Source organism: Sminthopsis crassicaudata, chromosome 3, assembly GCF_048593235.1.
Source record: "Sminthopsis crassicaudata isolate SCR6 chromosome 3, ASM4859323v1, whole genome shotgun sequence".
Lineage (NCBI taxonomy): Eukaryota > Metazoa > Chordata > Mammalia > Dasyuromorphia > Dasyuridae > Sminthopsis > Sminthopsis crassicaudata.
Window position 1 is genome coordinate 347,454,213 of NC_133619.1, and position 25,583 is coordinate 347,479,795.

The window sequence follows — 25,583 nt, forward strand, 5'->3', positions numbered from 1 at the left end:
AGATAATGGGACCAGATGCAAAGATATATAAGTAATCTGCATAGAGATAATAACTCATCCCACAGAAACTGAAAAAGTCACAAAAACAGAGAGGAGACCTAAAAGAGTCTTGGGACAAAATCTGAGTAATGAATAATCAAAAGAGTAATTCCTTTGGAAGGAATAATTAAAATTGTAGGAGGAGAACCAAAGGTGAATCCCATCATGAAAGCCCTGAGAGGAGACTTTCCAGCAGGACATGGTCAACTCTGACAGATATATCAGACCAAGTAAGAAAGATGAGTACAATTAGGACTTTTCAGAATCAGGACAAAGATGTGGATATAGAAAATTTGTGAAAGAAGCCAAGTTAATTTTGTAGTGGAATTCCCACTCTCAACTCTCCAGTGTATCATAGACCATGGATCCTTCAGCCTTCTTACAAGGCTGGAAGGGTCTACTTGAGTAGTTGGTATTCCTGTTGGCATATCTGGCCAGAGGTAGAAATCGTGTGGCATTAGAAGGTAATAAATTTTCACAGAGAGAAAAGCTTCCTCTAGAGAATCCTTTCACCCCCAGGAGCAGCTGTTTTGATCAGGATCTCTTCTATGACAAGGAAAGGAAATATAGTGCAGAGCTAAGATCATGGCATCTAAAGTCAGGTCCTGGGTTTGAATCAAGCTGAGAATACAGAGAATCAGTACCTAGCAAATTAGTCTCGGGAGGTATAGCTAGATGGCTCAGTATATAGAAAGCTGGACCTGGAGTCAGGAAGACTCAAGTTCAAATTCAATCTCAGATGCTTAAAAGCTGTGTCTTAAGCAAATCATTTAACCTCTATTTGCTCTAATTCACTGGAACAGAAAATGGCAAATTACTCCAATATCTTTGCCAAGAAAATCCCATGGACGTTATTGTGTTGGACACAACTGGATGAACAACAACAAAAATGTTGGGAACTTTGCTAGGGAGAGATTATCAAAACAAAAACGTGAAGTCCCTGTCCTCAAAGAAAGACAATACTAGATAGATAGATCGATAGATAGATGGGTTTTTTCTACTAAATTTATTTTTAATACACATTATTTTATGAATCATATTGGGAGAGAAAAATCAGAGTAAAAGGGAGAAACCATGGGAGATATAAAAAAAAAAACAAGAGAAACATAACATGTATTCATTTATATTGAGTCTCCTTAGTTCATTTTCTGGATATAGATGATATTTTCTGTCCAAAGTCTATTAGGATTGCTTTGGATAACTGAACCACTGAGCAGAACCAAGTCTTTCATAGTTGATCATCGAATAATCTTGTTGTTATTGTGTACAAGGTATTCCTGGTGCTGTTTGTTTTGCTCAGCACCAGTTTATGGAAATCTTTTCAGGTCTTTCTAAAATCAGCTTATTCATCAATTTTTATAAAACAATAACAATTCATTATCTTCCTATACCACAACTTGTTTAGCCATTCCCCAATTGATGGACATCTATTCATTTTCCAATTTTTGTTTACCACAAAAAGAGCTGCTACAAACATTTCTGTCCTTTTCCCCCTAAAATTTCTTTGGGATATAGACCCAGTAATGGCACTGCTCAGTCAAAGGATACACACAGTTGTATAGTCCTTTGGGCATAGTTCCGAATTGCTCTCCAGAATGATTGGATTATTTCACAATTCTACCAACAATGCATTAGTGTCTCAGTTTTCCCATATCTCCTCCAACATTTCTCATTAGATAGATAGGTTTATACATATACAAATTATATGTTACATAATATATAAAACACAAAGTAAATACAAAAAAAAAAAATTGGGATGGAGAAAATGTCCTTTGAGCTGAACTTTGAAAGAAATTTAGGGACTCTTAAGTGTTGGAGGTTAAGAGGAAGCCCATTCCCAGTACACAAATAATAATAATATTAGCTAGCATTTATATGGTATTTACTATAAACCAGGTATAATGTTAAGCACTTTACCATTGTTATCTCATTTGATCAACTCTGAGATATTAGGTTCTGTTATTATCCCCATTTTACAGATAAGAAAATTAAGGCAAATTGTGGTTAAGTGACTTGCCCAGAGTCACATAAACATACACGTCTCGGGCTGGGTTTGAACTCAGATGTTCCTGATTTCAGACTCAATGATCTATCTGCTACATCACCTAGCTGTTGCTAATATAAAGAGAGAGATGGATTGTCGTGTATGAGGGGCAACAAGAAGGTCAGTTTGGCTTTCCAAAGGAATATGCAAAGGGATGAAATGCATGATAATCTGGAAGGATAATTTATATAAAAGGCTTTAAATGACAAACAAAGGGCTTTATATTTGTTCCTAAATGTCAAACAAACTGTGTGACAGAAGTTTTTGAGCAAGGAAGAATGTGAGCACTCCTGTGTTTTGTAATATTGCTTTAGCAGCTGCATGGAAAATGGACTGAATATTTGAGGCAGGGAGTCAAGGCAGGAAGTTATTGAAATAATCCAGGTGTCAGGTGATGAGGGCCAGAACTGGGGTGATGACTCTGTAAGTAGAGAACTGGGGACATTTAAGAGATACTATGGCAATTTAGTTGAAAAAAAATTGGCAAATGATTAGATATGTGTAGTGAGGGAGCATGAAGAGCTAAGGAGGAATCCAGTGTTGTAATCCAGCCATTTATAGATAATGTGGAACAAGAAATGTTGAAACTGTGAGGTTCAAAATCAGTCTAGGCATTGGCTTTCTGAATTGTTTTAGTTGAGCTAGCTCCTTATTTCTTCATGCCTGGAATTCTTTTCTTCCTCATTTCTGCCTCCTGGCCTTGCTTCAAGCCCTTCTAGAAAAAACCTTTCCCAGTCTTCCATAATAGTGACAGGGCCTTCTCTCTAATGATCACTTCCAATTTAATCTGCACATAACTTGTTGATATAGTTGTTTACATGTCAACTCCCTCATTAGACTTAGCCCTTTGAAAGCAGAGTCTGCATTTTGCCTTTTTTGTGTGTGTATCTTGTCACTGGATCCAGTTAGCTCTGGAGGAGGAAGTAAGGCAGGTTATCTTGCACAGCCCTCCTTCACTTCAATCCAAGTCACTTGCATCACCTTCCTGATATCATGGTCCTCTTTGAGAATGGTGGACCAACAACAGTACCTGGAGCACAGTAGGCACTTAATAAATATTTATTGGATGCCTGGTGGAGCATTGCATTGATCACAGGTCAAATTTTTCTTTTTTAATTTAAGATGAGTCCAAGCCCATTTTGGATTTCAGAGAAGATCACTTAGAAAATGATGTGCTAAACTGGCCACTCAACACCTACTGTTAACTAGTGATTTTGGTCCATTGAATACTGATTTGCTTCATTTTTCCCAACTGTATAACTCTTAACTAGTTGGTGAGAAATATTTGTGGGTTGGCAACATTTATGTATGGATTCAAGAAAACTAGGTTCTAGGCACTCAGCCTTGCTGTGATAAATTGTGTACCCTGTAGTACATTTGACATCTCTGGACCTCAGTTTCCTCATCTGTCACCTTATAAAATAAAATAAAAGGGAAGGATGAAGTGATCTTTTGGTCCTTTCTTCCAGCTCAGGAAATCTATAATTCCAAGTTTCAGACTTATCAGTCATTCACATGAGCCAAACGAGTAGGGTTTGCCAGTAGTTTAGAAGATTACCATCTGATCCCAAATATCTTCCAGAGTTCACTTCTGGCATATTTCTGGAATCTTTTTAAGTCACTGCAGGGGTTTTTTGGAAACTATTTTCTTTTTTTCTTAACAGAATCTGTGACATCTATAATATTCTTAATGGAATCAAGCTCAGAGTCGTACTAAAATATGAATCCCTTATTATTGAAGAGGAACGTGCAGATCTGTTATTTCAACCCTGTAGAGAAAGTCTCAGTATGAAACTCCTTTTGTCAATCAATACCTGTTAACCAGCACACTGTGACTAGAAAGTGGCTTAAAGCCCTGAGAAGTTAAATGTCTTGTTCATGGTCACACAGCCGGCGTGTTTCAGAAGCAAGGCTTGACTTCATCTTTCCTGTCTCCAAGACTGTCCCTCAGGGTCACCCTATTATCTCCCAATAATAAAGGACCTGCATGGAATTGTGTTTCCTGCATTTCATCTATATAAGTGACTTTGCCAATAAATCACCCAGTGCAAAGCAGGAACCAGAAGCACTAATTTCTTGAGAGTCTGGCTTAGGAAAGGTTTCCAGTAGGGAAATGACAACAGTATGAGGTCCTCTCTATGCTGCTCTTCATCTGTTGCCCACTCTGTGGTTTGGCAGAGTGACAGAAGGAAATCAAAGGAAATTTAAGATTTCTATAGGTATCAGTGTGCGGAGGATAGTCCTCTCAGACTGACATCTCCAATCATGAATGAAAGGGAACATCAGGGATGCTTGACCTCAGGCAGTGATGTAATCCATATGCATCCTGCTTGACATCCAGAAACATCTGTCCCAATCACACAGCAATCAGAGAATTCCCTGGAAGCTTCCCATAGTCAACATAAATTTGCACATTACCTTATTGGCTGTGAGGAAAAGGAAAAAAAAAAAAAAAGGCCTATTCCTGTACCAAGAAATGCAGCAAGGTGGAGACTGTCACGCATCCCCTAAAGTCTCCCTTGCTTCAAGCTGCATTTTTCTGACTGCCAAGACACCACCAGCTTTGCCACGTCATTTGATGTCTGATGTTGCAATCTTAGATTTTCTTGCTCTCAGTGTAGCTTGATTTTCATATTTCTGCTGTGGAACTGAGAAAGCAGAGTTAAGGCTGTTGCTATTTTTATCCATTGTGCATGTTTTTTCTTTTCTTCAACAAAGATACAAATGATTAATGTAAGACTCTCCATCATTTCCCAAGGCTGCCTTCCAGATGCTTTGGCAGCTGAACTATTAAGTAAACTAGGGATCCACAGCTTTCTCTAGCTAATTCTTTCTCTCAAGCTAGAAGATTTGAACTAACAAGATACACTATTCATGCTACTGTGAAATGTTGGAAATCCATTCCTCTCAAGAAAATCTCTTTGTTCTTTGTACCACTCTCATCCAAGGCATATGGGTCCATTTTGCTGTTTGGTGAGATTATCAGTTCTTGGTTTTAACAGGTTTAACTTTTTGTGTGTCACCTAGGACCTGTCCCTCCTCTAGGGATCCTTCTCTAGACAAACTTCATTCACTCAGGTGCCAGGTTTGTGAAATTTGTGATGATTTTCCCCTTCCCAGGATGGAGCTAAAATTGGCCTTTGCAGACATTACTTATGACAAAAGGGTTTGCCACTTGAATTAATAGTTAAAATGGGATTTCAAGGGAGCATATCCCATTGCATCAGCTATTTCTTCCATCTGGATGATACTTGAGGCTATATCCCCATCCTCCAGCTCTTTCTTAAGCTTTAGTTCTATATATCTAGTTGTCTATAGGTTATTCCATGTGTTTTCCCCTTTGGGATCTTAAATTCAACACTATATCAAATTTAAATAATCTTTCCTACCCCCTCCCCCCACATACATACAAACACACACAAATACATACATGTTTTAGCTCCTATTATTGTCAGTAGTATGCCCATTATGCTGATCTCCCAGGCTAGAATTTTTTTAGCCTTCCTCTTTAAAAGCCTTCCAATATTTCTCTTGAATTTTTAAGTCCTCTTCTTTCTGTTCCTAGAGATATCACCCTAAACCAGATACCTATTACTTCAAATCTGGTTGACTACAATAGTCTTCTAACCAATTTCCCTGCCTCTCGTCTTCTTTCCACCTCCTTATAACCATCCTTCATAGCTCTCTTCCAGATGAGCTTTTCTAAAATACCATTCTCATCAGATTATTTATTTGATAAAATCTTTGATACTTCCCCATTGTTTCCAGGGAGGAAAAAGTCTAAACTATATTTAAGATCCACTATAACAATAACTCCAATCTACTTTTCCTGTAATCTATTTCTAATTTCTCCCACACACAACCCCTTTGTTTTATCCCTAGTCCTTTCACTCTTCGCCTTGAAAGAGCATTGGATTTTTAAAAAACCTGGATTTGAATGCCAGCTCTGTAACTTGAAGAGGGGAGGGGAAGAAAAGGGAGAATGGGAGTGGGAGATAGTGCATTAGGTAGTTTTTAAGGTCCCTTTCTGCTCTGAATACTATGATCCTAAGACTTCAGTATGTCTTGTGCCTTTTGCCCCCACTGTGGTCTTTTATTTATTCCTTTTCCTCTGCCTTCCATACCTATCTCAAACTAGCATTCTTCATGACGCAGCCAATTCCACATCCCCAATAAACCCTTCCATTGTCACTCTCTTCCTTTTTTAAAATCTGCAGAGCTTGTTATCCAGAGCACTCATAATGAGCATTGTGTACTGCCTTGTTTTCTACTTGTGTACATGCCATTATCTCAACTGAATTATAGGCTCCTGAAGAGCAAAGGACTCTGTCTTCTTACTATGACTCACAGCACCTAATAAAACACTTTGATCATAATAAGAATTCAATAAATAATAAAGGGAGAATGGAAGAAAAGAAAGAAAAGAGGAGGGAAAGAATGAAAAATATACCTCTTAAATATCCAAATACTTGAAAGGTTTGAAATTCAAAAAATTTGAAGATAGTAGCTGGGCAAAATGAAACAACAAATTAGTTATATATATCCTCAGTACATACAATACTCCGCAACCACAGTCTTTTATCTCAAAAAATTCTGATAAGTCTACTTACTCATCCACATGAAATCCCTTGTGTGAAAGATGGAATGGACTTACTTTTCTTGGCTCCAGTGGGTATAACTAGGTGGAATGGGGGGGGATATACAAAGAATTAGATAATAAGGTTAACATCAACAAAAACTTGCTAATAATTTCCAGGCCTGTGTGAGGAAGATCTCTTTGTAAGTCCAAATCTAGCCTCTGAAACTTACTGTGTGATTCTCTTTCATTTAACAAGTATATATTCAATATCTAGTTTGTGCCTTATATAATAGAGACTGTTGAGAAATGTAAACTTGAAAAAAAAAAAAGAAACCATTATCTCTGACCTCAGTCTTAGAAGTAAAGTTAAAGAAGTACATAAGATATTGCAAGATACTATGTGGTACCAACCTGATGTTTAAGTGTTGTATGAATTAAGAGGAAAGGAATAATTACTTTAGTCCAGAGTTAGGCCAAAAAATCTCACAATAGAGGTTGGGCATCTAAAGCAGTGAAGAATTAGGACTGATGGATAGTAGAGAGGTATACAATCCTGGACAGAAGACAGACTTGAGCAAAGATGCAAACAAAAAATAGATTATATGTGTATGTAGTACAGAAAACAATTTGGTTAGAGAGGTCTAGGCTGAGAAATAATGGGAAATAGGAATGGATAGGAAAGGTTGATATCAGACTTTTAATAATCTGGAGTTTAATATAATAGGCAGTGGGGAACCATTATAAGTTTTGCACAAGGGAATGACATGATGCACCCTCATGAATTTGTACTTGTGAAGAATGTCACCATACATGGCACTGTCCTAAGATTTGATGGGGCTTTGGTACATAAAAACCTTATGAATTATTAACTGTGGCAAAGAGGAAAAAGAATTTGTCTACTCTCCAATATTTTCTAACTTGTGTTACTGAAGGAGCTGTTCAGTGTCTCCAAGTCTCAGTTTCTTCAGCTGAAAAAGGGGAAAGATAAAAATAATTATTCGTATTACCTATCTCACCACTTTGTTGTAAGTCAAGTGCTTTGTGAACTTTGCGAGCTATTTTTAGTAGTAGAAAGAACATTGGGAAACTAAATGATGGGTTGATTACATTGCCCAAGCTTGGTCCCAGTGAAGAGTTAGGAAAATTCATTTCTCTATATCCTTTGCAAATAAAGAATAATATACTGTCAGATATAGTCAATGAACTTGTTTCTGGCTATTTTTCCCCTTTTTAAATTCATTGCTACAAAAGAAAGAACATGGATGGGAGGACGAACAAGGGAATAAGGGAGCAGAATACATTCAGAAATGTAAATGATATTTTTAAATCACTAAACAAGTTTGTTTGTTTTTTAAAGCACATTAAAGTTGAATCAAGAGTTCTGGGTTTTAAGTCTGGATCTGACAGTGAATCATTTAACCTTGGATATTTGTACTAAGTACTGTATAAATCTTAAAGTGCTATATAAATGTGAGCTATTGTTACAATATTACAAAGTAGAGAATATGGCAACGGGGCATAAAAGAGAGCTGGCCCTCAGCACTTGCATTTGAGTCCTGGGCCTGACAGCTACCATCTGTGTGACCCTAGGAGAGTCATTTAACTTCTTAGCATTCTAAGATGATAAATGACAAAGAAGGTGCCAACCTGCATTGGGAAAGGAAATTTTCCTCATCCAGTAGTTTCCTAAACCAACAAAATCCCAAGTCCAGTCTATCTCTATCCTGATGACTTCTTTAGATCTCTCGAAGTCTTGCTGCTTCACTTTTGCTATAACATTATTATTAGCAATTTTATGGCTAAGGATTGTTGTGACAAAAATCAATAACCAACAGCAAGCCGTAGTCAACACTCAATTCAGCAAATGGAAAGCAAATAGCACAGAACAGTGGATATTCCAAAAACAATGAATATTGGGTTTTCAAATACATGATGATGTTTTCCAGTTTTTTTCTTCACAATTGTTTGGCTACAGCTGATATTTAAATTTTTCCTGCAAGAATATCAAGAAAAAATAGCATAGTTTATTTACCAGGTGGCAGAGAAATTCCACTGTGGTTTTTAAGCTGTGCTGGCAATAATTCAGAAAGTAGATAACACATAAGCAAATAATTAATAGATTACCATATTTATGTATGTACTATTTTATAGATATTTAGGTTCAAGAGTTACATTGGAGACCTTTCCTCAAAGTTATGTCCTTCTGAATACTGTTGGATAGGTGTTGTGTACCTGTTAACTTTTATATTAATCATATATATTTCCTCTAGTACCACTTCAACCCTTCCCAGTCAGTTCTTGTCATGGAAGGAGAAGACATCGGGAATATAAATCAGGCTCTCCAGAAAGTGTCCTACATCAATTCCAGGCAATTCCCCACCACAGGAGTTAGGAGGCTCAAAGTGTCATCAAAAGTCCAGTAAGTTCAACTCCATCAAGCCCATTAAGTTGATCGTGCTGCAAAAAGTGTACTTGCCATGGGGACTGGGAAGAGGGAAAACAATGTTCCTAAAAATAACCCCCCCCAAAATAAGCTACCATGTACTAAGCATTGAGCAAATGTTCACTTTTCCAAACCTACAGTGTTATTCACATTTTTCTATTGCAGGAGATTGTTTCAGTTTTCTAAATATCAGAAAATGCCTATGTAAATATATTTTAAAATGTATTATTTAATTTCACTTTTAAGGAACTCTTTGTTTTACTACTTAGAATTCTGGTCTTCATTTTGTCAATTATGCCTGCTGTTATAGCAATGTAGTTTTCATTCTTAGCCAAATGGACAACCATGTATATGAGTGACCTAATTTAAGGAGCTCTGGAAAGACACCCTTATTAAAACTCCCTCCATCATTGTCTGTGCAGTTTGTTTAACCTGAAATTCTAGCACTAAAGTTCCATTTTCTGGGAAGGCTACCATCTATCACCTTATCAAGAATAAGCATATATTTGTTTGCATGTTGTCTCCCTCATTAGATTGTAAGCTCCTTAAGGGCAGGGGACTAACTTTTGCCTCTTTTTGTATCCTCAGTGCTTGACGTAGTCAATACCTGGTCAGTCAGTGAGAACCAGAGTGACTTGAATTTAAAGTCATAGTCAAGTAGCTCCATTTGAAACTCAATGGGCTTTATCAAAGCTCGATTTTTCAGAACTATCTTTCAAGAAATCATAAATAAAAATTACATTAGACCAAAGAGTTAATTGTCCCAGATTTAGGGTTTTTTTTTTTTGGGGGGGGGGGAAACGATAGAATAAATAAGTAGGGAGGAAAAAAAATCTATCTCCTAAACACCAAGATATCTTGAGAAATATAAGCAATCAAAATTTATATTATTTTGGACAGAACATTCACATGTAAGATTATAACTCTACCTGTGGAAAGAGGGAGAGGAAATGGTGGGGAAGAAGGGAGAAAAGGAGACAGGGAGGGAAAGAAGGAACTACAGTATTTGCCCATTTAGAACTAGCTATGTTATTCCCCTGCTCAAAATCTCCCATAATTCCTCCTTGCCCCTAGGAAAAATCACAAATTCCTTAACTGAATTTTGAATACTTTTTTGGCACATTCTACATTCCAGACTGACTAAGTTATATAGCTATTCCTTAGTACATTCCTTTTCCTCACCCCCCCCCAAATCATTCTCCTATCTTTTGTTCATTCACACAGGCCGTCTATGTGTTATCTTTTCATCTCCTACCTATTAAAGTCTTTGTCATTTCTCAAGGAATAGTTAAGATACCACGTGCAACTATCCCTGACCGCTTCTCCTCCATCTAAAAGTTATTCCTTCTTTCCTCAAATTTTCCTATTGTTTTGATATTTTTTGTAATTGTAATGATTCTTTTTTTGCTCCTATCGTACTATACTTTTTGCCATGCTTACTTCTGTGTGTATCCTATAATCTCCTCAATTTTGATTAACTCCTTGAGGAAATGGATTGTCATTCTTCACCTCTGAGTCCCTAGAAGCTAGCAAAGTGGTTTGCTCATCATAACTATTTACTAATGTTTTTTAGTTTCATGAATTAAATAAAAAGCAAACCAATTTATACATATACAGAGAATTAGATTATTAGTCCATAATATACTTTTCCAGCTATGGCAATTGAGAAGCTACTGAAAATGGGATCTAGAGTTAAGAATGAAAGGGGGAAGTGAGCGACCAGGAATGGAGTGAGAAGTTCAGAAATGAGATGTGGAAGGGCAGAGAAGGAAGACTGAATAGCCATGATTTTGCTGAAGGGAAATCTTATGTTCTAACAGTGAAAATTAATTTCATAAATTAGTTCTAGCTCAAGGAAGAAAGGGGTATATTTCTTCCTTTATTCATTAATGACCCCTGCCCTCCTTATGTCTATAAGGATCCTAAGCCCACTTTAGACAACCCTATTTTTGAAGAATTGTACTCAATGGAGCAAGGCTGCCAACTAAGCTCCTTCTGAGCAAAGATCAGAGTCTATATTCATGTAACCTCTCCAGAGGATCATAGATTTAGAAGGAACAATAGAAGTCATCTAGTACAGTAAACCCATTTTATAGATGTCCAGCATAGTTAAATGGCTGGTCCAAGAATCAGGCTCAGTGTATTGTCAGACAAAGGAGCATATTTCTAAATCTCCTAACTACCAGTTCTACCTAGAAACAACACTCTTGTGATACACTTAAAGGGAAATAAAACACACAGTGGATAAGGATGGTTTAGCTCTGGGGTCTCATTTAGTAAGATAGCTCTATCCAGCCTGTTGGATAACAATTTGCATACCTAATAATAATGCTCATAACAATTACCTTCTACCAAATTAACTATGCCATTGATTACTCAGTTTAACATTAATTAAATGTTTAAGAATTACATGTTGATCATATAAAAATATTTCCATTTCTACTGGCAGGTTGATCTTTGTAAATCCCTTCTGAAAGCTTTGGTAATAAATTTTCCTTTGAACTCAGTCCTTAGAGCAGTCCTCTGCAAATAGTTGTCAAAGCTCAGCCCTTCTATAGGAAGTGTCTGTGAACCGCCACCAATCAAAACAGGATTCTACACCATGGAAACTCAGCCTGCTGAGACTTAATAGAAGGAATATCCAGTAAAATGAGGGTATTTCAGGATAAGTGATATTTAGACAAGCATGAAGTTCTGGTGGAGTTGGGGAAGAGAGAAGACAGAAAACTAAGACACAGAATGAGATCTTAGAGAGAGATGCATCAAAGGAAAAACTGCCCACACTGCAGGTTAATCAAAGTTAAAATAAATGGCAATGGGGAAAGAGAAGGAGGCATTTGAATTATCCAGAGGCACTGAGGGAGAGATTCGGGTGATTTAAGTATATCTATCTGTGAAGAGGATATGATAAAGCTAACAGCATTGGGAATGAGATGCCCCATTGAATCATAGAATATCAAAGCTAGAATTAAGGCCCAGAGTAATTGGATCCTCCAAATAATCAAAGGCTAATCCCTACACCTCCTTAAACAGAAAATACTAAAAATAACATATTCTTTGATGATTCATTGGAGTCTTTTTGCCCATCCTTTATTTCACCAAGCTAAATATAAATACAAGTGTTTGTCTTCACACTGAATGCCCTCAGACTAATAAATATTTTGCTAATTGTGTCCATTTAAGCTTCTCCCTTTCTTAGCTTGCAAATCATCATTTTCATCATCATTTCTCTTTCCAATTTGCTGTGACAAAATTGGAGAAAAATTTTTATTAGAACTCTATATATGACACATTATTCATTTTGACATATTTCAACAGCCTGATTTCACAGTTCTTAGACCTTCCCAATACCAGAGATTTATACGTTTACTTCATTAGAATAAGCCATGTCTTGGATTCTATTCAGAATTCACATGAAGCTCTCAAGATTCTGAAATTCCCATCTCATAACATTTAAAATTTGAAATCATGAATTAGAATGAGAAAAGGAAAAAGGAAAGTATGTGGATAGAGATAAAAAGAGAGAACTAGAAGAGAAACAAAATAGAAGTGGGAATGGAATGGAAGGGAATCTAATTGACCCTCCTATTTTACAGATAAGGAGACAATCTCAGAAAGGTTAAGCCGAAGTCTATGTACATCCGACTTCTTATCCTCTACTCCCTTTTCCCCTGTTCACTGGTACCCATTCTCCCAGTACCTCACAATCCTTGATTCACTAGTTCCATTGTCCAACCTGAACAGTCATTTCAATGATGTTTTTTGTTAGACTACTTCAATCTCTCATACCTGTGACCTGCCCTCTCGATTTCCAACCATAGAGAAAAGCCACAGTGGGTTTTTTCACCCACCATTACTAGATTCCCAAGAATTGCTCAAGAATATTGCAAAAGCACTATAATTTCATGCTCTAACTTTGCTACCTTTACCTTTACTACTATTCAACAACCCTTTAATAATATTTTAATTACTCAACAAATGTCCTGGAATGAACATTTCAAACTGTTAGGACTTTCCTCAATAATTTCAATTTTATAACCACTTCCACTCACTTTCAAAAGCCAGGTCCACTCTCCACCTTACTAAACAAAGTGAAACATGAGTTCTCTTAACTTTGTTCCATTCTACCTCAAAATGTCTGTATGTTTACCCATCCTCTCTCCAGTCTCAGAGAGGAAGAATTTTCCCTCCTTTTCAGAATCATTTTTAACCTGTGCCTTGAACCCATTCCCTATTACTTCGTCTTAGACCTGGAAGTCTAAGTCATTTACTTTCTTAAGTATCTCTCCTTACAGTTACTTTCTCTATCCTAAAAAATAAATAAATTCATCAGACACCATTCTTTTCAAGACACCATCCAATATTTCTGTTTTCAGTCACCTCAACTCATGCTTCTACTTCTTCATCTCCCATTCATTCCCTACCAATGTGGCTTTCTACTTGCCAGAAATTTTTTTTGGTAGGTCACCAATGACCTCATAATTACCATATCATGTATATATTTGAGTGTGTTTTCTCAGATCTCATCCTTCTCTTCCTCTCTTTCATAAAAATCTTTTCCTCCCTTAGCTTCTGGGATATATTACAGAAACTTCTGGGGTTTTTTTCTCTCTTTGATTACTTCTCATGTTTTCTTTGCTGGTTTAAGCCTCCTTAGTAACTCCAATAGTTTGGATATTCTATTTTAACTCAATTTCTAGTCACTGGTAACCACCTCTGCCATTTCAACTATTTATTATTATTTCAATTAATGGATTATTCCCAAATTTATTATTCAGGCTCTGGACTCACATCTCCAACTCTCTATTGAATAATTATCATCTGATTATCCTGCCTGCAATTCAAAATTAATATGTCCAAAGCTGAATTAATCCCACCTCTTCAGCCCAAACCATCTCTTTTCTCTGACTCCCTTAATCTTTCAAGCTAGAAATCAAGGAATCTTCTTCAGTTCCTTCCTTTCTACTCATTATATCTAGTCAGTTACTAAATTCTGTTGATTCTACTTCTAAAATACTTATCATTTGTCCTCACATTTCCTTTCCTAATATTCTTTTTTATATTTTCTAAGACTTTCATAACAATAGACTCCTAACTGATTTCCTTCTCATATTTCTTGTCTCCTATTCATTCTATACATAGTACCAGAGTATTTTTCCTAAAGTTCATCATTCATTATGCAATTACCCTCCTTATAAATCTTCCCTAAGCTCAAACCTTTTAGTCTACCATTCAAAGCCCTCTACAGTGTGGTTCCAATCTATTTTTTTCTGTTCTTCTTACTTTATGTTCTGGTCAAGCTGAACTATTTATTCACCATTTTCCAAAAAAGCCATGTGCTTTCCCCATTGTCAAACCTTTATGTTTTGCTGCTACCTGTTTAAAGAATTCTCTATCCTGTGCCTTCCTAAATTTTATTCATTCTTGATAAACCAATTCAAATACCACAGTTGTCATGAAACCTTCTCTGATCCCACAGTTAAGATTCCTATACTAGTACAGTAGATACTTGGAGTGGCTGTCAGCAATGGACATGATAGTAGCTGGGGGTGAGCCCACATGCCTCCAGTATGTGAATCCAAGATCCTCCTTATTTTAGCTGATTGATTAACATCTCTTTAGTCTTATAGCACGAACCATTCCTGATCTTCTGTCAAGAAAACTTAAGTTCATATATGACATTTGCTGGCTTAGTGACCATGGATAAGTGACTTGAAGCATCTTCAATTATCCTTTCTATAAAAGGGAAATAATATAGCTGAAATTATTATTAGACAACATTAGACTATCAATTTTTTTTATTTTTATATTCTCAAAGTTTAGCACACTGCTTGGACCATAGTTTGTATTTATAAACTAGAAATGTCTTTTTTTTTTAATAAAACAGATAACAATATTTTGCAAACATTCAAGTGCTATATAAATGCCAGATATTATTATTCCTCCCCCAAGAAGAATAGGACAATTCCTTTTCTATATTATCTACACTTACTAGATTGTAAGCTTATTGAGTGTGAATCCCTTGGTTTTAATCTCATCTATGATATTCATATCACCTATGTGGTCCTAATAGGATTTGTACTATTATTTTCACAAGGTTGTTATGAGGGAGATATTTACTCAACATTAAAATCCTGGAGAAATGTAAGACCTTCATTCTTATATCCCACAGCACCCAGAACATTAGTTTAATACATAGTTGCTCAATTGAATTAAGTGAAGGCCTAAGGAATTATAGGCTTTGGCTATTATTCTTCCTTTCTAGTTCTCAGTTCTATGTTTTTAGAAGTTGAAAACTGCCAGATTAGTGATCTTTCTCGATGAAAGTGTCCCTAGGTCACATATTATCTTAAACTTCTGACCATCTAATGCACCAAGTTAGCACTTGGATGAAGACTATCTCATTGCGCAATATGGGCTTACAGCTTGTCCCTTTATCTAGACAGAAAGCCCTAGTGTGCAGAAGCAGAATTTATAGGTTTTTTTGAAATGTTCACATCACTTACCACATGGTAGGGCCCAAAATAGGTACTTAGTAAATAATTCCTTCAAGGTCAAGCTAAGAAGCCAGTTCCTCCACTTTCCTTCATCTCCTCAATAATACACCTACTTTGTAACAAGCACCATGCTAGATGTACAATGGATAGAGCATTAGGACTGGAGTAAAAAAAGATCTGAGTTCAGATCTAGCTATAAACATTTGCTACTTGGGCAAGTCACTTAAACTCTGTCTGCTTCAGTTGCCTCAAATGGAAAATGGGAATAATAATGGCACCTACCCTTTGTGAGGATCAAACTAAATATTTGTAAAACAGCATTTAGCACAGTGTCCAGCCCATAGTATATTTTTAATATTTATTCTCTTCCCTTATACTATACTACTAGCTGCATGACTCTGTGAGCAGTCACTTAACTACTGTCTGCCTCAGTTTCTTCAACTATAAAATGGGAATAAATGATAGGATCTGTCTTCCAAGGTTGTCATGAAGATCAAATGAGATCTTTTTAAAGCTTTTGGAACAGTTCCTGATACACAGTAGGCACTTAATCAGTACAGATTTCCTTCTTTCCTTCTCTCTCTCCAACTCACTCAATTTGATCATATCTTATCACCTTAGTAGAGAGTATATTCCCCAAGGGCAGAAACTGTGTTGTTTTTCATCTGCCTGTCTCTAGCAGCAAAAGTGCCCCACTTATAGTAAGTGGAATCTTAATACATGTTTATCAAGTTGAAATGTATTGGTAAATTGCCAGCCATACCATTCACTGAAGGAGCCCTGTGTTTTTTCCAGATGTTTTGGAGAAGATGTCTGCATTAGCGTTCCAGATGTGGATGCCTATGTGATGGTGCTGCAAGCCATAGAACCCAGGATCACCATTAGTGGGACAGACCACCTTGTGAGGCCAGCTGCCCAGTTTGAAAGTGCCAAAGGAGTGACACTCTTTCCCAATGTCAAGATTGTGAGCACCCTTGCCAAAGCAGAGCCACCAGGAGACTCAAAAGAGGAAGACCAAGGTTAGTTTAGGTGTTTTTGCTATCTTCCTGACAGCATCTGAGGCTGTATTTTAAGGTGTAAACATTTTTTAACGTGTATGTAGTAAAATGAAGGTCTCACTCAGCAAGATTACTCTAAGCTATTGGGAAATTTTCAACACTTGTATTTCCAACAGTTTCATTATCGGTAGGGTTGTTCAGTGAAAGCCTAATAAAGTATTTTGAATTATTCAGCTAGGGACCAATATTAGCAACACCGAAGGCTAAAGTATATGCCTGTAGGAAGAATTCTTCTTTTTTTTTCCTCCCTCTACAGTGGTGCAAGTTTATAGGAGGAAAAAACATCAATTTGAGAACTGTCCTCAACTATGTTTCTCAAGGAGAATAACTTTCAAGTCTCTCTACATCCTTCAGGAAAGTGGTTGCTAATGATCTGCAGGTTTGGGTGGACTCGATTCCCTGAAGGGTTGCTTCTATAATAATCCTAATTATCAGGTGCCTTAAACTATCCCTGCTCCCTGAAGGCTGAAGAATATTGCAATCCGAGCCCTCCCTGAACACTCTGTATCTCATAAAAATAAATTGTGTTTTACCTGTCTCGGATTGTGCAGTTTCGGAGTTCTGTGCCCATGTTCATTATGCTGTATGATCTTTTCTTCTCTCCTATGGTCATTTGTGGTTAACGTCAGTAAGAACATAAAAAGGAGCTTTGACCTTAGCTATTGGAAGCTATAATAGATACCTTCTAGATGTGGTTTGCATGTCAGCCTAAAGCTCTAGCACCAGCTAATGGGCACAGCAGGAAGGGGCAATTAGTGATTTCCAGAATTGTCCTATTATTTACAGATCCAATAAGCCAGTTAATTGTCTAGTTAAAAAGATGGGACCTTAAAATCATAGTTTTGGAACTAGAAAAGACTAGTTCAAACTTCTCAATTACAGATGAGGAAATTGAAGCCCTAGAAGGTAAAGTGATTAGCTAAAGATCACCAGGAGATTAGTGTCAGAGCCAGGATTAGAATTCATCCTTTAAAAACTCAAAAGCCAGTGTTCTTTTCTCAACTCCAATCCACCTTTATTATAAGGTATGAACAATGACAAATGAATTTATACCTACCCTTCACAAGTTAGTAGTGTCAAGTCAGTGATAGCCTATAAGTCAGAACACCTGGATCCTGGTCCTGGTTTTATTTAATTGAGTCAGACACTGCAGTGGGCTTCAGTTTGCTCACCAGTCAAATAAAGGAGTTGGACAAAACCATCCCATCAAGTCCCTTCCTACCCTAACAGATTATGATTATCTCATTGTTAGAAAATTGATTTCTCAACAGTGGCACAGTTGATAAAAGTATTGGACTTGGAGTCAGGATGGTTAACTTCAAATCCTACTTCAGACACTTGCTTTTAGCTATGTGACCCTGAGCAAGAAACCCAGCGTCAGTTTTTTTCATCTGTAAAATGGAGGTAATTACAAGACTTCATAGGGCTGTTATGAGAATTAAATGGGTTAACATAAATAACGGCCTTTGCAAACCTTAAAAATATTACATGTTATTGTCTTTATCATTATTATTATTTTATCTAGAGATAAATTGCCTTCCCAAACAGATATAATCTTTCTGGCCCCATAAATGGATTTGATAAAATTGAACTTTCCTGGGGATTGGGAGGATGGGGATGAGAAGGGGGAATGCAAAGATTCAAGAGGGATTTTAAAGAACTATTAGCCAACACTAATACCCACCATCACCCACAAGACTGGAAAAAGAATTATTAAGCCAGTCTTCCTTGGTCTATTACTAGCAGGCACCATGCTAACTTGGCCACTCAAAGCCCCCAGAGAATTATTCTGAGTTAGTCTTTTGGGTCTATGGGGAAATTAAGGTTACTATGGGAAAATAGGTTCATGTTTTCAACCTATAGCTCTCTAATTAGTGCAAGACTCAAGAACTTCCTCCTACCCCTTGCCTAATTGCCAGGTTTCTTTTCCCTGGACCATCATTCAAAAGAAAGAAAAGCTGGAAAAACCCTATGCAGAGAGGCTTTCAAGATCAATTTTCAATTATGTTTGTTGTTCATACTTCCACATATGCTCTTGAATGCCTTTGAAATGGGGTGAAGGGTTTTTTTTTTTTTTTCCCATCAGAATGCTGCCCTCTGGCTGGCATTTTTCAAGGTTTAATAGGTTCTTAAAACTATCCAACCATTTCCTTGAAAAATTGAGAGTCATAAAATAAGCCAGGGAGCAGGCAAAAGAGGAGAAGACTTGTGGAGAGCTATGCTAACATCGTGCCCTAAAGCCAGGATAGGGTTCTATACAATTCTGCTCTCAGCTTGCCATGCTAATGTGTTGATATTAATGTATTACTTCTTCCAAGTAACATATTGGCAGTTTATTGTGGATTTTCAAAAGCAATAAATCAACAAAAAGCAGTAATGCTACTGCTAGGATTCAGGATTTAGGGGAGATATTTTTGGCCAAAGTAGAGACGTGGGGGCTGGGAGGAGAGGGGACTCAGTATCAGGTCATTCTAAAGATCTCATTTACCCCACCCTTTCCCTTTACAAATGGAGAAATGAAAGCCTGGAGAGCTTCAGTGACTAGCCCTGTTAATTCCATCATATTAGGAGTTCTTAACCTGGAGCATATGAATCTTTGTAAAAAAAAAATATTTTAATTGTATTTCAATATAACTAGTTTCCTTTGTAACTCTTATGTATTATATTTTATGCATTTAAAACAATTACTTGGAAGGGAATATAAATTTCACCAAACTGCCAAAAATGAAATGCAAAAAGGGTTAAGAATCTCTGATCTGAGATAATAACAGCCCTATATACAGAGCACAGCGATTGTGTCAGAGGCCAACAAGGATGGCAATGATAGGTCACATTTATGGAGTACTTTCAGGACTTACAATTGTCAAGTCCTATTGTTTCTACCATCCTAACATCTTTGCAATGGGCCTGGTGCAGGCCTTCCATCCTGGACTATTGTAATAGCCTGCTCATGGATCTTCCCACCATGCTTCCTCCACTCCAGTCCATCCTGCACTCATCTGCCAAGTGGATCTTCCTAGAGCACAGGCCTACGTCACCTCCTTATCTATAAATTCCATTGGTTCCCTATTTTTTTCAGGATCAAATATAAAATCATCTGATGTTTACTGTCCTTCATCACTTGGGTCCTTTCTACCTCTCCATTCTTCTTATACCTTACTCCCTTGCATCTGCTCTGCAGTATAACGATACTTCCTGGTTTTCCTTTTACTCAACACCATCTCCTGTCTCCTTGGAGATCTCTCCCCCATCACCAGTGCTTCCTGACTTCCTTCAGGTCTCAGCTGAAGTCACATTTTCCCCAAAAGCCTTTCCCAGACCTCTTTAACTTTCATGCTTTCCCTTAGAGATTCCCACACCTTTTATCCTGCATCCATGTGTATGTATATAATATGGGTACATATATCTGTATATGTGTTATATATACATATATGTAAGAGTATGTATGTATGATTTCTTACTACACATACACCCACATACATACACACACCCATACATATATATTTTTAATTTTACTGCTTTCCCTTGGAGACTCCCCTCCCGACATTTATCCTGTATGTGGACATAGCACAGATACATATGTATGTGGGTATATATATATATATATATATATATATATATATATATATATATATGTATATACATATACATATACATATATATATGTATATATGTATATATATGTGTGTCTTGTATATATATATACATATACATATACATATATATATGTATATATGTATATATATGTGTGTCTTGTTTCTTACTTGTTTCTATTTGTATCCATTAGATTTTTGAACTCCTTTTAGAAGTAACTTTGGGAGAGGGAGGGAAGCAGGAGAGAAAGAAGGAAAAGGATTGTTTATTGGATTTTGGGGTTTTTTTCTTTGTAACCCTAGCTTGCCCATAATAGGCTCTTAATAAATTGTAATTGATTGAATGACTGCACTTTTATCACTATAATTTTATGATAGGGACAATCCAAATATCATTGCCCCCACTTTATAGGTAAGTAAACTGTGGTTCAGAGAGGTAGAAGGATGTGTTAAAGTTCACATGACTAGTAAGCATTAAAACAACAACTCTCATAATAATAACCCTAGGCCTCTGACTCTTGCACACGTTCACCATTACATGGTTGTGCTCCCCAGCTAGACTTTTGTCCTCTGTTTTTTCCCTCCCACAGCTCCAAAGCATGTGCTCCTAGAGGAGATGCTACACAACTTGGACTTCTGTGACATTTTGGTGGTGGGGGAAGAACTTGAACCCAGGCAGGAGTGCTTAGAACTAGACTATGACGAGCTGCGGGAAAGACATCTGGATGCCACAAATTCCACATCAGGCTATTCTATCTATGGTAAGGGAATTAACAGTATTTTAGTTTCCTAAATCCCCTTAATAATCTGGTCAGAGGTCAAAGAGAAGATATTTCAGGTGATTATATTACCATGGCCATTGCCCAATTGGAAGGGGCGGGGAAGATATGACTTCTGATTCATGATTTTGACTAGTTGATCTTAATGACCAGCCTGGGTCACTCACACCAGTAGGAATCACCAGAACAGTGGTTCCTCTTAACTGAGTCTCAAACCCCAAGTAAGTGGTAGAACAGAAATTCTGACCCTGAGCCTCCGATTCTAAAGGGTTCATGCTAAAAATTCTTTAAAACAGTAAATAATTGCCTAATTATATAACAAATATATTTTCTCTCTGATAATAAGAATATGCATGCTTGAAGCATTATATATTTGCTATCATCATAAATAATTACTGAAAGCACTTAATGAATAAATCTAAAAGAATACTGTGAGTTCAACATGAATCATGTGGAAATATGTTTTACATGATTGCACAGGTATAAGCTATATTAGATTGCTTTCTTTTTGAGGAAAGGGGAGAGAAAGGGAAAGGAGAGAAAAATATGAAACTCAAAATCTTTCAAAAATGAATGTTGAAAATTGTCTTTACATGTAATTGGAATAAAATACTATTAAGAATTTTGGGGGGAAAGAATATTGTGAGTATTATATAAATCACTCTCAGCATTCACAATACTTTTTTTTCACTGAAAGGAATTTGTAGAACAAGAAAAAAAAATAGGAACCAATGATCTAAATAATTTAAGTATTTAAGTATTTTCTTTCATTAATCTTCCCTACCCAGAATCCCCATCAAATATAAATGATCATAATTTAATTTGGTTGTATCTTTGAAACCTGACTCTTTTCAAGAAATAATTTATTTCACTAGTAAAGCTTAATTTGATGTTTATTCCTCCCTTTATCCTCTCCATCAACAGAATTACCTCTCTTGGCAAATATAGAGTACACATAAATCACGAGTTGGTCTTGGGGAACTCTCCTAAGAATGACTGGTATTATGACTTTCCTGACCTAGGTGTGGGCACAATGACCAGCTATGAACAAGTTCTTCGCCAAGTCCGGTATCGCAACTGGAACCCAGGCAGCTTGGATGATCGAAAGTTCCAGATCAAATGCTCAGAGCTCAATGGACGCTATACTAGTAATGAATTTAACTTAGAGGTGAGTCTACTATTGTATCTCACAAACATGCATTCATGGCCCTGATGGCATCCTATAAGGAAACTGTCCACCCCCTTTTTCCTTTCTTGTAGTCCCCTTAAGAAAAAAGACAGAGGAGAATCAACTATTGAAAAAAATAATTCTAAAAGTTCCCATTTACTCAATTGCAAAAACCTAGATCAAGTTAGAGATATAAAAGACACAAGATCTAAATGAACCCCTTCAGTCTCTCTTCTTGGTCACCTACCCATTGCTTTCACAAATTGGAGTGATAATTGCTCCCAGAACTACAAAATCACTTAAAAGTTAGTTTTTTTCTTCACTAAATTGAAAGCAAACTCAAATCTGCATAAGTGGTGAACAGAGAGAGGTGACGAGAAATAAAGAAGAGAGAATATCCTTTCTCTTCCATTGATTTAGCAAAGCAGAATGTCCACTACTATAGGATACTCCAAAGAAAAGAGGTTGTTGAGGAAGGGAGTTTAACAAACTGATACTTGCCAAAATAGCCCAAGAGAAGAAATTGATTATAATTCAAGACATTGGAATACACTTCATCCTTTGTTCATTTGCCTGTGTACTTGACCTCAACTTGGTTCTGTTTTAATTCCTTTTAATTCCACCACCACTCCCCAAAATTTCTTTTTAAAAGTTCAAAACCTTTTATTTTTATGCTAGTCATCTTCTATTAACTTGTTTTTCTTATAAGAGAAAAATTTAAGCCAAATCAACATGCACAGCAATCATATCTAATAGCTTATATCATATTTCACTGTCCCCTAACTCTCTACTGAGATAAGTTGATATTATCATCATATCAATTTTGTTTAGTCATACTATGTAAATAGTTAATGGCCAACCACTTCATTTCTAGTTTTCAAGTACTGATTAACACTGATTAAGATTCAAGGAAAGCAACTATCTCACTGCTAGATATATTCCCCAAATAGATCAAAGACAAAATAGAATAATCCTAAATACACAAAAAATGTTACTAGTAAAGTATTTTTGTAGTAGCAAAAACTAAAACTAAAGTAGCTACTTGTCAATTGGGGTAAATAAATTGTAGTAAGTGAATCTAATGGAATATTATTGCACCATAAGGAATAATAAATATGGAGAATTCAAAGAACCTTGGCAGACTTATGTGAATTGATGCAAAGAGAAACAAGTAGAACTAGGAAAATAAAAACTCAATACACAAGGAAAGAATAACAACAGCAAAATATATTGAATATAATTGAACTATAATTCTAATGACCACTCTCATTTCCAAAGAAGAGATAATAAAATTATCTTCTTCCTTCTTATTTGAAATACTGAAGGATTGCGGACTTGGAAAAATAGCATACATTCAGTTGACATGCTGGTTGGATTTCCTGAACATTTTCCCCCACAACTTTCTCTTTTATTCTTGCTAAGGGAGAGGGGAGACCTATATTTAAAAATATAGTGAGATAAAAACAATACAATCAATTAAAATTTAAATTTTTGAAAAGTCAAGGGATGACAGTTCATCTTTGTGAACTGCCTGATTCCAAGAAGATCCTACATGCAAAAGAGGCCACAGCAACTAGCCCGCATACCAGCTAAAAGTACAGGTGCAACCAGTTTCTTTCTATTTCCAGGTGAATGTTCTACATGAGATCAACCCAGACTCACAACACATCAACCATATGATTGCGCAACCTCAATTCTTACAGTCCATCCATCACTCAGAGCCTGAAATAAGTAGCATACGTAATTCAGGTAAGACTAGTGGAACCTACACCTTATCTTAGTATCAATGCCTCCCCAACAAATATGTCTTTCTCCTCCCTTCAGTCAAATCTACAATCACTCACAGTTCCCAGGTTCACCCTTCAGGACAAGAAGTCCCTCTACCAATAAAGATGTCACTCATCCACTGACTTAGGAATTCCTAAGGTCTTTAGGTACATAAAGCTTGAGTGATAAAAAAAAAAATAATAAAATAAAATAAAAATAAAATAAAATAAAAATAAAAATAAAAAAATAATAAAAAATAAAAAATAAAGCTTGAGTGATTCTAACCAGAGATGCACAACTAGGAAGTATCCAAGTGACATTATATCGTGTGTGTGTATCTATATACATATACATATATTTCTGATATTGTCTGTATATATACATAGTATATACATTATGAGAATGTAAATATACACAAAATCAGATCTTGATTCCAAAGCCAGCTCTCTACTATGTCTAAAAGCCTCTCTTATATATGTTGTGTTACATCATATTAATTATACAATGTTTCAAATAATGGCTTGTGTCAGCAAACCAACATATTAGAAGGATCCTGGTGATGGAAGACCCAAAGAATGGGGTTTTAATCTTTATTCTACCCCTAACTCTCAATATGTAACTTCAAGAAAATTAATGAGTCTATCTCAGTTTCTCCTTATTATTAGAAGATCAGGGTTAAAAATCTCCACTCCATATTGATAGGTGAGTTTAATTGAGTAAGTCACACTTCTGAGCCTGTTTCAATTTAAAATATTTCAATCAGTATCTGGGAAGATGACATTGTATTACCTGAAAAGTACCTTATAAAAGTAAGGTATTTTCTCATCTTTAAAAATAAGAATACTAATAACTCATGCCTATATAAATAGAACTTACAATCACAGTGCCAGTGTTATGAGTGGAAATGTATCTAATAGCGGAAAAGGGAAAAGCTAGGTAGTCCAGAGAATTGAATACCCACCCTGGGGAGCTCAGACATTTACTAGCTCTGTGACCCTGGCAAGACACTTAACCCCAACTGCTAGATAGGTAGGTAGATGAAAAGATTAGATAAATAGATAATGATAGATAGATAAGATAGATAGACAGATAGAAATAAATAAATAAATGAATAAATGAAATCAAGTCAAGTTGGAAAAGACCTCAATTTGAATATCCTTTCTACTACTAAGATCTTGAATAAGTACTTTTCCTTCTTTGGGGCTCTATTTGCTCCTTTGCAAAATGAGAAATTAAACTACATGCTCCCCAAGGTCCTTGCAGAGCTAAAGCCTGTGAACATCATCATCACCACCATCATCATCTTCATCATAGAAGAGCATTTATTAAGCGTCTGCTCTGTGCCAAGCACTGTGCTAGGACCCTATGTGTACAAAGACAAAAATTTAAGTCCCTGCCCTCAAGCAGTTGACATTTTACTGGGTATGTATAATATACATATAATTATGTTATTTAAGAAAGAATAGAATTTTAAGAAGTTTGTCCCTGAACAAGGATAAGAAAATGGGAAAGCATAAAAATACAGAATCCTGCTATCTCAGCCAGAGGGTCCAAGATAAAGGCCTAGCTAAAGTTGCTATGCTCCCTAGGCCTCATCTATAGAGAGGGAATATTGG

At 36.4% G+C, this 25,583-nt stretch overlaps 1 protein-coding gene across 1 annotated transcript in view; it reads left to right on the forward strand.

Annotated features, from left to right (window-relative positions):
- CLSTN2 (calsyntenin 2) overlaps nucleotides 1–25,583 on the forward strand; it is a 939,093-nt gene that overhangs the window by 907,864 nt on the left and 5,646 nt on the right. The window contains exons 11-15 of the mRNA XM_074301665.1: nucleotides 8,933–9,081; nucleotides 16,398–16,621; nucleotides 20,844–21,014; nucleotides 22,055–22,200; nucleotides 23,829–23,949. Of these exons, the coding sequence (XP_074157766.1) occupies nucleotides 8,933–9,081; nucleotides 16,398–16,621; nucleotides 20,844–21,014; nucleotides 22,055–22,200; nucleotides 23,829–23,949 (811 nt within the window). The remainder of the gene's footprint in view (nucleotides 1–8,932; nucleotides 9,082–16,397; nucleotides 16,622–20,843; nucleotides 21,015–22,054; nucleotides 22,201–23,828; nucleotides 23,950–25,583) is intronic.